Below are 16,522 nucleotides of genomic sequence, written 5' to 3'. Positions count from 1 at the left end.
GGTTTAACATTGCAAATTACAACATGATGACTCATCATGTTGTAATTTGCAATGTTAAACCCAAAATCAATCCTCCAGTTCAAGGCAACACAGAAAGGGGGGAACTTTTTTCTTATTTCCACACAACTCCTTTATGCTATATTAATGACATAGTTAAATATTGAAAATGGGTGGATTTCCCCTTTAACACTTGGGGTGCCAGAGGTTTATTAAAAAAATGTACGTTGAGTGCCAGGATTTTTAACCATTTTTGAGGAGCCGAGATACAGGCTTTTGAAGTCATAAGTTAACCAGGAAGTGGATTGGAGTCTAAATCTTCGAAAAATGATATCTCCTGTTTTTTTTTCAAAAAACGTATATATACGGTTTTGGCACTCCATGGTTGTATTCCCAAAACCGTATATATACGGTTTTGGCACCCCATGTGTTAAAAAAAAAAAAGATTGTGCCAGGATTTTTCCTTCGTGCCACGCTACGAGCTTGTAGATCTGCTATTTTTGAATAGCCAAAGCATAACATGTGGTTATAGTGGTTAAAATGATTGTGACGCCACATTAACTAGTTTTTGCTGGGGACCCGCTGGTACTCCCTTAAGGACCCCACTTTGAGGACCAATGGACCAGAGTTCATGCTTGCTGAGTGCTTCATAGTCTGATCTGGCACTGAAGACGCTCTGGATAAGAGCACCTTGCTAAATGCCCAAAAGTGTAAATTACACTACTCTGCCAATGAGACGACTTTGGCCGTTTGTCAGAATCCCCACACACACACAGATCATTAGCAGCAATGTTTTTAAACAAAGCCTAACGGTGAAGTTGTGAGGCTGTCTGCTTTGCAAATCATCGGCTCCACTGAAACGTGTTGGAGTGCCCAGGAGGAGTGAGTGATTTGATAATGTGGAGTGGAAACGAACGTGTTCTCCGATAACCAGGATCCAAACGCAAAGCGCCGAGGCTTCAAACTGCCACAAAAACATATAGATCAAACGTGTGGAGTGTGCTGGGGGGGAGCGGGAGAGCTTGAAATATGGCTGTCCCTTCATGTTGACCCAACCATTTAGACCGGGAAGCTCGGGAACGCATGTGTGTCATTTTAAGGTGGCTTTGGCTATTCAAAAATAGCAGATCTACAAGCTCATAGCGCGGCTACAAGTGCCGCACTATGAGCTTGTAGCTTTGAGAAAATTTGTGCACATATTTTATCTACATTTTTAACTCAAATCTTTGCTTCTGGGAGTTCCCTGGAACTAAATATTTTTAGATGGGAGGGGGTCTGCGGACAAATACATATTATTTTGGGGGTCCTTGACATGAAGTTTGAAAACCACTGATAATATAGCAACAAAAGTAAAAAAAAAAAAAACTCAAAACAAAAAAGGATTTAGAAGACATTTGTAGAATCCCCAAAAGCAAAGATTTGAGTAAAAAAATGTCGCTTCAAAAAAAACATATACATACATACATACATACATACATACATACATACATACATACATACATACATACATACATACATACATACATACATACATACATACATACATACATACATACATACGGTACATACCATACATACCATACATACATATAATATTCAAACTAAAGATTAGCATACATTTTCATTAAAAATAGCAGATCTACAAGCTTGTAGCACGGCACTGCTATGAGCTTGTATATCTGCTATTTTTAAATAGCCAAAGAAATCTGAAATGACACAGATGTGTTCCCGCATCCGGTCTTAAAGGGTTAAACATTAGGAGGTGTTGGAAAAAATCGATTCACGTAAAAAAAAAAAGAGATTTTTATCATCAACGATTCAAAATCGATTCACAATTTCCAAGAATCTTTTTTTATTTTTATTTTTTGCTGGTTAAAGTTACAGGAGTTCTTATGGTGTGTGCGATATGAAATGGGAGCTTACCGTAATCACAGTAAACATTATCATGTCTTCAGTCATATACAAACTAAACTAACTCCAGTCACTTTCAGTTCAGTACAGCTGACATGTGTGTCACTGTCCAGCTGACACTCGTTGACGCTCATTAACCCATTGAAACTGCCTGGGAACGCATCTGTACGTCATTTTAGATTTATTTGGCTATTCAAAAATAGCAGATATACAAGCTCATAGCGCGGCACAGAGTGCCGCGCTATGAGCTTGTGGATCTGCTATTTTCTGCCACAATGCGCAGATCTGCTATTTTCAAACGACATTTCAAACAATTTCAAACATTTTGATACCAATACGTTTGTACCGTTACTCAAGTACATTTTGAATTCTGGACTTTTACTTGTAAACAGAGTATTTCTGCATTGCAATATTGAGACTTTTCCATAAGTAAAAAAACGTTAGTACTTTTTCCCACCACTGCCCTCCGTCGTGTCGGACACACCGGAGCGAAGCTTATAGGCAAAAAGCCTCTGTTGTTGGGCCCCAGCCCATCCCGGACCACCGCCGTCAGAGAGTGTTTTATGACCGTTAGCCAAGTGCACTTTTTATTTATGTATCCCCCACCCCCACCTCATACCCCCTCCTCCCCCCTTAGCCCGGAGGAGGAGGAGGGGTGGGGGGGGGGCTCCTCATGTGCTGACACGGACCCCTGTCCACACTTTACATTCCTGGCTGTCAGAAGCTAGATTCTTATTACTTTAAAAAGGTCCGCGGCCGCGGCCAGCCGGGGGGAAATACAAGTACAACGTGCGGCGGTTGTCACAAGGCCACACAACCATAATGTTTCCCTCTCTCTCTCCCCTACAAAAATGACACGAGCCGATCATATCGCGCACCGAAAAGCGAAAAGATGCCAATACTTTTGTACTTTTACTCAAGTAACATGAATGAACACGGGCAGAGTATTTTTTTTATAGTGTGGTATTGCTACTAAGACCTGGAACGCATCTGTGTCACTTTTAGATTTGAGCTAAAAAGCATTTTACACTTTGGCTATTCAAAAATAGCAGATATACAAGCTCATAGCGCGGCACCGAGTGCCGCGCTATGAGCTTGTAGATCTTGGAAAATCTTGGAAATGTGTGCAAATCTTTGAATATATATATTTTTTAAAGCGTTTACATTTTTAACTCAAATCTTTGCTTCTGAGGGGTCCCTGGAACAAAATATTTTGAGATGGGGGTCCGCGGCTAAATACATATAGTTTAGGGTGTCCTTGACATGAAAAAGATTGAGCACCAATTCTATAGAAACATAAGTTTTTCAGAAAACTGTCAGAAAACCTATTTTCCTATTGGAAAACATGAATAATAATATCGTATCGATATTGTGAGCCCAATATCGTGTGTCGTATCGTGAAACGTGTGGTATCGTGACACCCCTTGTGTGTAAATTATCAACCTGAGGAAGACTTGGACAGCCACGGCCTTTTAGCAGAGCTTTTGTAAATATAGTGCCGTACTGTTTCCTAAACTTGCTGCTAATAAAGTATTCAATCAATCCGTCTATCCAGTGGTTTTCAACCAGTGGTCCGGGGACCACCAGTGGTCCTTGAGGGAGTACCAGGGGGTCCCCAGCGAAATTAGTTAACATAGCGTCACAATCATTTTTAACCACTTAGCTTTGGCTATTAAAAAATAGCAGACATACAAGCTCATAGCGCGGCACCGAGTGCCGCGCTATGCGCTTGTAGATCTGCTATTTTTGAAAAACCTTGAAAAAGTGTGCATATCTTTGAATATTTATACTTTTTTAAAGCAAAAATTAACTGATATCTTTGCTTCTGGCGGTCCCTGGCACAAAACATTTTCAAATGGTGGTCCGTGCCACATGTATAACAATTTCGGGGTCCTTGGCATGAAAAAGGTTGAAAACCACTGCATCTATCCATCCATCCATCCATCCTACCCCTCCGGCTTTGAGCAGCTTCCGGCGGAACTCCTCCGTTGGGTTGTTGAAGGTCAGCTTCTCACAGCGGAGGTGGTTGACGGGCGGGTGTCCGTCCAGGTGCAGGAACAGGTCGTAGTCGAAGCGCACCTTCTTGGGTTCTTCCTGGAGACGGTGGTCCGTCCACATGGAATAAAAAAAGCAAAAATATCACTTGTCACTTGTTTAAAATGTCAAAACAAAAAGTGTACCTAGCATGTTCTTGGCCTGTCACAAGACTGCGAAGCAATTATTGTACCGTTATATCTGACTTTTTATACCACGTAAGCCATTAAGAACACATCTGTGTCACTTTTCTATTTATTTGGCTATAAAAAAATAGCACATATACAAGCTCATAGCCGCGCTACGAGCTTGTAGATCTGCTTTTTTTGGAAAAAACGTGAAAATGGGTGCAAATCTTTGAATATATATATATATATTTTAAAGCGAACATTTGAAACTAAAATCTTTGCTTCTGGGGGTCTCTGGAAAAAAATATTTTACAATTGTTTGCTTAAAAAAAATACACATATTATACTATATATTTGATTGCCTTTTACAGTATACCACTTAAACGGTGCAGCTTGATCGGTTTCTCCGGATCGGGTATATTGAGTGAAAATCGCCCGATTTATATCAGTGGGCCGACATATCGGAGCACGTTGACCTCTAAACTAAATGGCCGTCTCAATGCGAAGAATGTACGATTGTACTGTATAATTAAATGTACCTTGTTTTTGAAGTAAACTTCAATGGGCAAGATGAAGCCTGCGTATCCACACTCCTCCACTTTGTACGGTGGATCCTTGCACACTGCAACGAAAAGAATGAAAGAAAGAAAGAAAAAGTGAAAATGATGGCCCCCACAGTTTGATGGATAGACCCCCTGAAAAGTGTCCAACATGTCCAAAGAAACACATTTGTAGTAAGTATATTTCCAGGGGGTGCATGATAACCCCTTCTTCCCACTCTACTATTTATTTACCCTTTCAGACCGGGAACGCATCTGTGCAATTTTTAGACTTCTTTGGCTATTAAAAAATAGCAGATATACAAGCTCATAGCGCGGTACCGAGTGCCGTGCTATGAGCTTGCATAACCTTTTTTATTTTTGAAAAATCCTGAACATTTTGGCAAATATTTGCTTCTGGAGGATTCTACAAATGTCTTCTAAATCAGAGTTTTTTTTTAAATTTCATATCAAGGACCCCCAAAAGGATATCTATTTGGCCGCAGACCCCCCATCTCAAAATACGTTGTTCCACGGACCCCCCAGAAGCTAAGATTTGAGTAAAAAATGTTCGCTTTAAAATATTTATATATTTAAACTTGCAAAACCTTTCACGTTTTTTCTAAAATAGCAGATCTAGAAGCTCATACCGTGGCACTCGGTGCGCTTGTATATCTGCTATTTTTGAATAGCAGAAGCAATCTAAAATGACAGAGATGCGCCCCCGGATTGAATGGGTTAAGAGGGGCATCGCAAAAAGCAAGTAAAGCGAGCAAAACAACAGCACTGGAATCTCTAACATGCTGTTGAGATGCGGGTGTTGTCAATATGGTGTTGGTGTTCTGTGTAACCTATGCATGTGTGCACTGTAGATCCTCTTGAATATAGATATTGTGGTGTTGACTATAAGTCAGTGTACCTGCCGAGGGGGAGATGGGGGGGGGGGGGTGTTTACAAGTCTGTGCCCAGGGGCCATTATCGTCTTATAAGCCACCTATGCTTCCTGCATATAGTGGAGTGCCAAGCATCTGTTGATGTCCTTGAGCAGTCCTCACTCACACTGGCTTTGTGTGTGTGTGTGTGTGTGCGTGTGTGTGCGTGTGTGTGTGTGTGTGTGTGTGTGTGTGTGTGTGTGTGTGTGTGTGTGTGTGTGTGTGTGCGTGTTGTTGAGGGGCTTTGAATACACTCCGCAACAATGTGAAAGAAATCTTCTTTGTGCAACATGATTTGTGAACGCTGTAAAACAAAGCCCAGAAGGCAGCGCATAAAAAACAAACACAGCTCCTGCAAAACTTCCACAATAGACAGCTTTTCAAAGTACATTTGCTGTAACCAAAAAATAATAATAATAATAATGAATCTTTAAAAGCATATCACCGATCACATGATATTTGCTTTAGAACAGGGGTCTTCAACAGGGGGTCTGGCATCCTGCCTGAGAGCATGTGAGCCTTATATCAATGCATTTGAGCATTTATATAATTTAAAAAAAAAAAAAAAAAAAATATATATATATATATATTTATTTATTTTTACAGAAAAAAGTCATACTGTGGTGGTCGGATTTAAGGGGTGGCGGCCCGCCACTGCTTAATGCATATAGGGGGAAGCACTGAGCTTGTATATCTGCTATTTTTGAATGGCCCAGATAAATCTAAAAAATTACGCCGATACGTTCCCGGATTGAAAGGGTTAAAGTATAGCTACGATAGCTACATCGGCTGCTATAGTTATCGTGCCGAACCGTTAAAAACCTGCACCTTCTTCCATTCGTGCATCGTCTCCTGGGACCTCATTACAGGGGAGAGGTAGCTTCTATTTCCATCCAAACCCTTCTCCATGCATCCATACCAGGAGAATCGGAGCTCAAATTAAAAGGGGGGGGGGGCGGGGTAGTGTATATAGATCTCACACACCTTGGCAAACCTATGTATGGCAGGCAGACAGACAGACAGACGTGTAGGTGTCTTTAGGTCCCAGTAGGGATTTATAAAACACAACACAAACATCTGTAGGAGCTCAGGTGACCTACCCTGGAGACTGTTTGTTTGTCAGACAGCCTCCCAGAGGAGTCTGTGTGGAAAGAATACCAACTAGTCTACAATGGTGTATGGTTTTCCTTCCTAACATCTGAATATGTGTGTGCGTACTACCTAGTGGTGGAGAGTAACTAAGTACATGTACTCAAGTGCTGTACTGAAGACCAATTTTACTTTACTGGAATATTTCCAATTTTCACTACATCTCAGAGGCAAATATTGTACTTTTACTCCACTACAATTATTTGAAAACTTTAGTTACTTTGTAGATTTTGATCATTACAAAAACATACATTAACCACTTCAGCCTGATCTGCTATTTTTGAAAAATTGTGAAAATCTTTGAATCTATAACATTTTTAAGCCAACATTTTCAACTCAAATCTTTGCTTCTGGGGGGGTCCCTGGAACTAAATATTTTGAGATGGGGGTCCAATTTTTCAAAGATAGCAGCTCTACAAGCTCATAGCGCGCTATGAGCTTGTATTATCTGCTATTTTTGAATAGCCAAAGAAATCTAACACAGATGCGTTCCATGTCTTAATGGATTAAAAACCGCACCGCTGGCTGGCTGGGGGCCAGGCCCCCCCCCCCCGCAACACAAATATTATGGGTCACCATTAATGGTGCGACAGGGTCAGGTTCAATTTCACCACAAGCTAAAAGACTCCATTCACCACACGGCTGGTTCATGTGGAATCTGGTGAGGGGAGATGAGCCGATGCAAATGTAAACAAACACCGAGCAGAGTAAAGGTCCATTTATCCCATTTAGACCCACGAGGCCCATTCTACAAAATGACTTCTAAAATCAGTGGTTCTCAAACTTTTTTCGTGCCAAGTATCCCCAAACCGACAGGTATCTGGCCGCGCGGACCCCCCATCTGAAAATGTTTTGTGCCAGGGGAAAATGAAGAATTCAAAATGATTGGAAATGTTTCAAACACTTGGAAGATTGACTCAAAAAATGCTTGTAGATCTGCTATTTTTGAATAGCCAACGCTAAAAACTAAAATGACACCGAAGCTTTCCCGGTTTTAATGGGTTATATACTTCGTTGAGAGTGGGGTGTCGCCGCGCACCGAAAAACGGCCAATTTAGACGCTCGCGACGCGTTGCTCTAGAATAGATCCAACGTGTTGTTGTTGTGAGCCTGTAGAGCTTGTTACACACACCAGTACGTAACTAAGCATAACTCATTACTAAAAGGAGCACTTCGCACATTTTGGGGGAAAAAAACGATGATGTCACTGCTAGGCAGGTTTCTCAAGTCTCCACAGCCCTCCTATGAGACGCAGACGGAGTAGGAAAAAAATGCTACCATTTTATCATGAGCATTAAGTGAGGACCAACTATATGAACATAGGTTGAAAATGGGTGAAGTCGTCCTTTAAGTGCTTAATCGATTTAGTCAAATATTAAAAAAAAAAAAAATCACACCCAGTGTGAAGAGAGTGGTGCCTTTGAATTAGTGTAACTGGCTGCATCCTTGTGTTGCAATCTGCTGCAGCTGTTGAGGCCGTGCTCAACCGAATGGACGGACGGACGGACCCACACACACGGTCAAGTGTAGGAGTGGTTGGCACCACTCAAAAAAACAGTCAAACAAACAAACGGTAGGTGTAGGTTTGATAGCGATAACAGCCTGTTCTAGCCTATTGCATTTCCCCAGGCAGACGCACAGCTGGCGTTACACCAAGGCGTCTCTGAGAGACCAAATTAAATGCAACACAATCCACTCCAATCTTTTACAGTGATTACAGTAGCTTTGAAAGAGGAGCCCGGGCCGTGTCTTTTAACGGAGCATGAGTCAGGACCTACAGTAAAGTACACCCAGCCCCCACCCACCACCCATTCAGAATGACTCAGGAGGACATATACCCACCCCCCACACACACACACACACACACACACACACCCCACACAAAAGTACTCAAATGTTTTATTTGAGTAAAAGTATCGATGCTGCAATGTAGAAGTACTCTGTTACAAGTAAAAGTCCGGGAATTAAAAATGTACTTGCGTAAAAGTACCAAAAGTAAAAGTACTAAAATGTTTGAAAATAGCAGACCTACAAGCTCGCGATGCGACGCGTTGTGAGCTTGTAGATCGGCTATTTTCAAACAGCCTAGGTATAAAATAGGGCTAATGTATGTTTTATAACGTAATACGTTTATATCTGCAAAGTAACTAATGTTTTCAAATAATTGTAGTGGAGTTAAAGTACAATATTTGCCTCTGAGATGTAGTGGAGTAGAAGTAAAAAATATAGACAATAGGAAATACTCCAGTAAAGTAAAAAAAAATACCTCAAAATTGTACTTAAGTACAGTACTTGAGTAAATGTACTTAGTTACTACTGCCACCCACCCAGCCATCCAGCATGACTCAGGACCTACACTCACCCACCCATCCAGCTGCCCTGCTGAAGATGCCACTCACAGAACAATGGCAGTCAGTCACACAATGCATCTGCCATAGGGCTTCTGGGCAATTAAACGAAAATGTCTCGAAACTGATATTTAACTCTCTGGCGTCCACATTTTGGTCTAACCCATTGAGACCTGTTTCTACCTATACGTTGTTATACCTTTCAATCCGGATGCCACCTCTGTGTCTCATTAGTTGTTGCTATAATACAGTAACATCATTTTTTTTTTTTTAGAAAGAATTTGAACGTTTTCAGAAAACTATGGTTAGGTTTTAGAAGGCGTTTTTAGAATCGGCCTCAGGTCTAAATGGGTTAACCATCGTTGTCATTTTCGATTTTTTTTTAGCTATAACCAATACCATTATTTTATACTTTGGCTATTTTTTGAAAAATCTAGATTTTTGGGGGAAATCTTTCAATATATATATTTTTTCAAGCGAACATCTTAAACTCAAATCTTTGCTTCTGGGGGGGTCCCTGGAACAACATATTTTGACGGGGGTCGGCGGCCAAATACATATCGTTTTGAGGGTTCTTGACATGAAAAAGGTTGAGCACCACTGATACAGAAACATACGTTTTTCAGATTACTGATCGGCCTCAGGTCTTAATGGGTTAAAATACAAAATGACTGTACATTTTTGTAAATCCTTGCTAGCGCCGGTATGGCAGACTGTAATGGTTTAAGACCAATAACAGACTCAATCTTGCTCACGTAGGTTAATCGAATGACCGAGGAGCGAGTATTGTATGGGTATGAAACTCCACTTGCAGAGACGTTGAACTTTCTTGGGATCAAGTAGCCTATTGTGTTGGATAGATAATCCAACACAATAATATATCACTGCATGTTTGCTTTCTGTCAAAGTTAAGACAATGGTGTTTAATGCGTTTTTGAGTGTGTGTTGATTTGTTTAGTCTAGCTAAAACACTGTCCCGGGAGAAAAAGTGATTTACGGACAAAGTTCAAGCATCTGCGACGTATTAAAACAAGCAATGATGTTTAGCCAACGTCAACTTAAGTACACTATTGAATAGGCTATTACACGGCTGAAGCTGTGAAAAGACACTGACATTATTATTAACGCCGGTATGGTGGATTCAGCATGATTTGCGGTGTCTCCAGCAGTGTTGCCAGATTGTGCGAGAGAAACAAGCAACCAGGTCTATGAAAACAAGCCCAAAAGAAGCGACTAAAGGCTACATGAGCACTATATAAACCTATGTACATCGGCTATTTGAAAATATATCTACAAGCTCACAAGACATCGATGCGACGCGTTGTGAGCTTGTAGATCTGCTATTTAAAATAAAAGATCTTGGGGGGAAAAAGTGCAAAATGTGGAATATTTTTTGAAACATTTGAACAACACAAATCTGGTATGGGGGTCCCTGGCACAAATTATTATTCCAGATGGGGGTCTGTGGACAAAAACACATTAATTTGGAGTTTAAACGATTATCGTTTTGGAAGCAAGCCCAAATGAGCCACTACACTTTAGAAACAAGCCCAAAAGACACAAAGACATGGCAACACTGGCTCTACTGTAGTTTAGACATGGTATCGAGTATTTCCCAGTTTGAAGTGGCGTTCCTTTCCATCCCCACCCGTCTGCTGCTGGCTGTGACTCAGCTGGCCTCTCCGCTACATCTGTGAGTGAGTCACCAAATCTCATTTCAAGCGTTGGATATCAAACCATGCAAACAACCAGTGTCCTCTAATCACCGCACATTGATTCGAGAGCCTCGGTTATAAGCACCGGCAGAGCAATCATTCATTGCACACGCTTTGGGTTAACCCATTAAAACCGGGAACGCATCTGTGTCATTTTAAGATTTATTTGGCTATTCAAAAAATTGCAGATATACAAGCTCATAGCGAGTGCCGCGCTATGAGCTTGTAGATCTGCTATTTTTGAAAAGTCTTGAACAATTGTTACAAATCTTTGAACATATATATACTCAAGCGAACATCTTTAACTCAAATCTTTGCTTCTGGGGGTCCCTGGAACGACATATTTTCAGATGGGGGTCCGCGGCCAAATACTGTACATATCATTTTGGGGGTCCTTGACATGAGAAAGTTTGAGCACCACTGATTATAGAAACATACGTTTTTTTTTTCAAAAAACTGTTAGGACTTAGAAGACATAAGAATCCCTAGAAGCAAAGATTTGAGTAAAAAAAAATCTCTTGAAAAAATATATATATATATTCAAAGATTTGCACAAAAAAAAAAAAATCACGATTTCCAAAAATAGCCAAAGAAATCTAAAATGACAGATTCCAGTCTCAATGGCTTAATCACCATGACTCAATCTGTGCGAAAAAGGTCAGGTATTTTTATTTGGAAAAGAATCCCTTTGCTTTTTGCTGGACTCGACAGTGTGGAAGAATCATGGCAGGAGAGAGACTGTAGGGCGAGGAGGGGGTGACGACGACGTGGCACGGGGGTCAAGAGATGGGATTCGAACCCAGAACCAGGATGTGAGTCAGTATTCCAGTCTGTGTGTGTACAGTTCGAGAACCTAGCAACCGCATCTGACCGCTGACACTTAATCCAATCTAAGCCCCCGGAAACACATACATCATCATCATACAACATACGTCATTTTAGATTTTTGGCTATAACAATTATTTTATACTTTTGGGCTATTCAAAAATAGCAGATCTACAAGCCGCCGCGCTATGAGCTTGTAGATCTGCTATTTTTTTGAAAAATCTTGAAAATCTGTGCAAATCTTTGAATATGCAGTTTTTTTTTAAAGCAAACATTTTTAACTCAAATCTTTGCTTCTGGCTGATTCTACAAATGTCTTCTAAAAAAAAAGAAAAATCTTATGTTGCTATAATCAGTGGTTCTCAAACTTTTTCATGTCAAAGGCCCCCCAAAATGCTATGTATTTGGCCGCGGACCCCCATCTGAAAATATGTTGTTCCAGGGACCCCCCAGAAGCAAAGATTTGAGTCAAAGTGTTTCCCTTGAATATATATTCATAGATTTGCAAAAATATTCAAGATTTTTTGAATAGCCAAAGTACAAAATAATGGTTATAGCTGAAAATGTAAAATGACACAGATGCGTTCCTGGATTGAATGGGTTAATGTTTATTTGAATGCATTTCAAGTAGCAGATACAATTTCAGATACTTCTACTCAAGCACTGTGGCTCAGATACTTCTACTCAAGCACTGTGGCTCAGATACTTCTACTCGAGCACTGTGGCTCAGATACTTCTACTCAAGCACTGTGGCTCGGATACTTCTACTCAAGCACTGTGGTTCAGATACTTCCAGGCCAATTATTTGACATAATAGCAATTATTTAGCATAATCATCATAATCGTTTCCATGTTGTAAAATTATCATAATTGTTTCAAAAAGTAGTGGAAATAGCAGATCTACAAGCTCACGACGCATCGCAATGCGATGCGTTGTGAGCTTGTAGATCGGCTATTTCCACTATAAAAGAATGTATTACATATGCCAGTCATTGCTAAGTATATTTAGGTTATTTGTCACATCTACCCTGTGTAACGTCAAAGCCTGACAGGCTAAACAGAAATGTAATTTTATAACGGTCCAATGTTCAACAACAGAAACACAATTCATGAAATCGCAATTATTTGGGTGAAAATGAATCGTCATCTTATTTCGTGACAGCCCTAGATACTTCTACTCAAAAACTGTCTCAGACAGTACTTGGTCCACCACTGGTGGTGATTAGTGTCTCGGTATGGGTGAGTTCTCTCGTCGAATGACCACCGTCCCTGAAATAAGACATCATTAAACTACAGGGGTCAACGCAGTTTGGCCCCTGAGGTTCCAGGGGCCAAAACCCTGTGGCCCCAGTGACTTCATCATCTCTAATCAGCTTTAAAAAAATAATAAGACAACTTGGTAAAAACTAAACTTCCAAAGACAGAGATAAATAAATGCAAAAAAAAGGCACTTACTGAAACTTTTGTTTCAAGCGCCATATAGTTGCTGTCGGGTCAGAAACCCCTTATCTAATAATATAATGGTATTGTATATCGTAATACTACTAAACATTTAGAAGAGGTAAGAGGTTTCTGCCCAACGGCAAGCAACAAATACAGTATAACATTTGATGGCGTGTCAACCACACCATAATATGAAATGAGGTCCCAGACATGAAATACATACAGTGTGAAGCCTCGCCCATCACTAGGGACACTATACAGATGGTAAGGTGTGTGTGTGTGTGTGTGTGTGTGTGTGTGTGTGTGTGTGTGTGTGTGTGTGTGTGTGTGTGTGTGTGTGTGTGTCCTTGTGCCACAGGGTGTCATGGTAGCAAGTCTCAGATGATGCTAACACAAACAAGCCCCTCAGAGGGAAATGGCGTTGCTTGCTGCCAAACTCCCATACCTCCCTTGAGACTGTGTGTGTGTGTGTGTGTGTGTGTTGTGTGTGTGTGTGTGTGTGTGTGTGTGTGTGTGTGTGTGTGTGTGTTGCATCCTTTTCAGTACTCTTCCAACAAATCCTCCTCAATTCAGCTCGGCTTGCCTCTGGTTTATGAATTATTCTGGTGCCTCACAACCGGTGCCAAACCGTTTCCATTTGGGATAACGGCACCGCTGCTGCTACATCAGTATGTGTATATCGTTGTTGTCGGGCAGAAACCACTTATCTCCATATTTGAACTTGTTGTATTTTTTTCCATAAATCTACGCCCTACTTGATCATACTAAGGCGTCACACCAAAGCATCAAAAGTAGCAGATCTACAAGCTCGAAACGCATCGCGTTTCGAGCTTGTAGATCTGCTACTTTTGCCCTTTTTTTTATTTGAATCCCGAAGAGACTATATATTGTCCTGCTTGCAAAAAAAAAGGCCATGTCTGTCAGACACAATCACAAGTGTGCATTTTCTTAAGTTTATCATGAACTCATAACTTCTCAAAAACACCGGTGAGGTCTTCTTATGAATCACCAAAAATCATCACATCGGTACAGCACTAGTCACCATGGATTAAAGCAAAATCAATTGTCACGACTGAAAAATGTTTTCAAAAATGTCAAATGTTGTTAAAATCTTAAAAATAATGACCGAAAATAGCCTACTGTATTTGCAAGCTTGTAGATCGGCTATTTTCACTGCACAACTTGCTTCCCATAAGACACTGAAATCAGTCGACTTAGCAACTTTAATCCGTGAGTCTCTCAAGACAGACTGTTGACTCACTCGATTTTCAAACGCTTCCCGGCATACAATCACAGTCAACGGAAGCACTGGAAATGCGGAGAAACCACGGCGGATCATGTGCACCATTTGTCATTTTGTTTTGGGAGACTTCATGCTGTTTTGAGATCCCGGCTGCTTAGTTCTCTCTTGCCTAAAATCTTTTTCTTTTGGGAGACACAGTTTTACGTTTTCGACATCTGCAGAGGCTGCGTGCAGGAAATCTGAAAATCATAGGTTACAATCGCTTCCCCGCCACGCCAGATCAGCAGCTCTGCGTCGCTTCCGAATAAATCGCCTAAATTTACAAGCTCAGAACGCGCCGCAATTGTGAGCTTGTAGATCGGCTATTTTCGAGCCGCCACGCAACAAAGCATATAAGTCAGTCGTCTGGGTTGTATGAAAACACTTGCGAGGGTAAAATATACAGTCGGCAGAGTGGAGCACATGTTCCTCATAGGGGCTCAACACATGGAGCCAATATCCTGAAGATGTGGCCATGCAGCCCCGAGCACGCTGCACCAATAGAGCCCGACCGCACCGCGCCACGCCGGGGGGAAAGCCCTCTGCAATACACAAAGATTAACAATCCGCGGTTGACCTCATCAAAGTTTAGGAGACTTGCTGCCAGAGGGACTGATCTCTGCGACACACACGCACACGCACACACACACACACACACACACGCACACACACGCACACACACACACACGCACACACACACACACACACACACACACACACACACACACACACACACGATTTTCAAAGTGTGGGGGTCCCTGAGGGGTTTCCAGGGGACCCCCAGAAAAGATTTTGATAGTTAGGAACCAAATAGGCCCTTACAGGTCTGTAGCTCTGAGGAGAGAGTACAAATGGAACCAAATGGACCCATTTGTACACTCTCAGAGTTTAAGGGGGTCCAAGGCCTAATGCACACCAAACTTGGGGTCTTTAAAATTAAAACGTTTCAGAACCTCTGCTTTAGGCCACCGTTATGGGACCGGACGGTTATATGATCCACATTAAGAGAAACAAAAGACTAGAAAAGTCAGATCCTAGCCATGCCGGGTTTGCCTACCCGGGGCTGTGTTGCGACCTGTTATACCTGTCTTCCTACTCTTCCACTGAGACATTTAGATGGTGACAGGTAGGTAGGAAAACCTGCTGGTTGACAAGTAGCACTGCCTGAAGCTCACAATTACTATAACCCCCTGGCCAAGCAAGGTTTACCTCATGATAGAAGAGGTAGAAATTTGGTCTTTCTCGCGCGGGAGACCTGGGTTCAAATCCCAGGTTTAGGACATACAAGCTACTGATCGTGGTTTTAATTTAACCGAGTGTGCCCAATTTTACCAACACTCACTGAGTTATAAGAACGTAAATTAAAGGAGAGAAGATGAAACAGACATCTAATATACTAAAAATCAGTCTGCAGAAAAACATTATTATGGCCAATTTACAGTAAGAGGAGCTATGCTTTCTCTAAAAGTGGTCTGGTAGACATCCAAGTGGATCTGGATTCAGACCAAGTTACCGCCAGCTTTTCTCTTTGCAACAGAGAAATAAGTCAGTGGTCTTTCTGCCAGCAAACCATAATAATAATAATTGATCGTGAGGGTTGGACACAAATGAGGGAATATTTTCCCTAAGCTCCCGGCTTAATCCAGTAAGACCGGGAACGCATCTACGTGTCAATTTCAGATTTTCTTGGCTATTCAAAAAATAGCAGATATACAAGCTCAGCGAGTGCCACGTTATGAGCGTTTAGATCTGCTATTTTTGAAAAATCTTGAAAATTTGTGAAAATCTTTTAGTATATATATATTTTTTAAAGCGAACATTTGTAATGCAAATCTTTGCTTCCGGGGGGGGAATGGGTTAACAGCAGTAGTCAATGGCGAATGGTTGTCAGGTATTTGGCCTCCCATCAGGCATAATACGCTCCACTCCACTTAGCAGTAAATCTCACTTTGTTTGTTCAATGTCCCATTTCACAAAATGCCAATGAAAACATTGTGTCCCCCTTGTGACAAAAATCATTCTGATCATTCTCCTCCATCACACTCTTTGGCAACGCGGCACAGAGTGAATTTTACTCTTCACCGATTCTGATTCTGACACAGTTAATGCGTTTTGGACTCAGTCTCGTGCTTGCTGACCGCTTACACCACCTTTTCGTTGCTGTCGGGGGAAGAAACCTCTTGGTATCTCCATATTTTAACTTTTTGTGTTTTTTCGTG

At 41.3% G+C, this 16,522-nt stretch overlaps 1 protein-coding gene across 2 annotated transcripts in view; it reads right to left on the bottom strand.

Annotated features, from left to right (window-relative positions):
• Positions 1–16,522, bottom strand: part of mllt3 (MLLT3 super elongation complex subunit) — a 124,577-nt gene that overhangs the window by 56,079 nt on the left and 51,976 nt on the right. For both annotated transcript variants that reach the window (XM_084043629.1, XM_084043628.1), the window contains exons 3-4: positions 4,610–4,692; positions 3,859–4,002 (exon numbers count right to left, since the gene is read on the bottom strand). In XM_084043629.1, coding sequence (XP_083899755.1) covers positions 3,859–4,002; positions 4,610–4,692 — 227 coding nt within the window. The remainder of the gene's footprint in view (positions 1–3,858; positions 4,003–4,609; positions 4,693–16,522) is intronic.

Source organism: Gymnoscopelus microlampas, assembly GCF_963454915.1.
Source record: "Gymnoscopelus microlampas genome assembly, chromosome: 19".
NCBI lineage: Eukaryota > Metazoa > Chordata > Actinopteri > Myctophiformes > Myctophidae > Gymnoscopelus > Gymnoscopelus microlampas.
The sequence above is the reverse complement of the archived record's forward strand: the minus strand, read 5'-3'. Positions and strand labels throughout refer to the sequence as shown.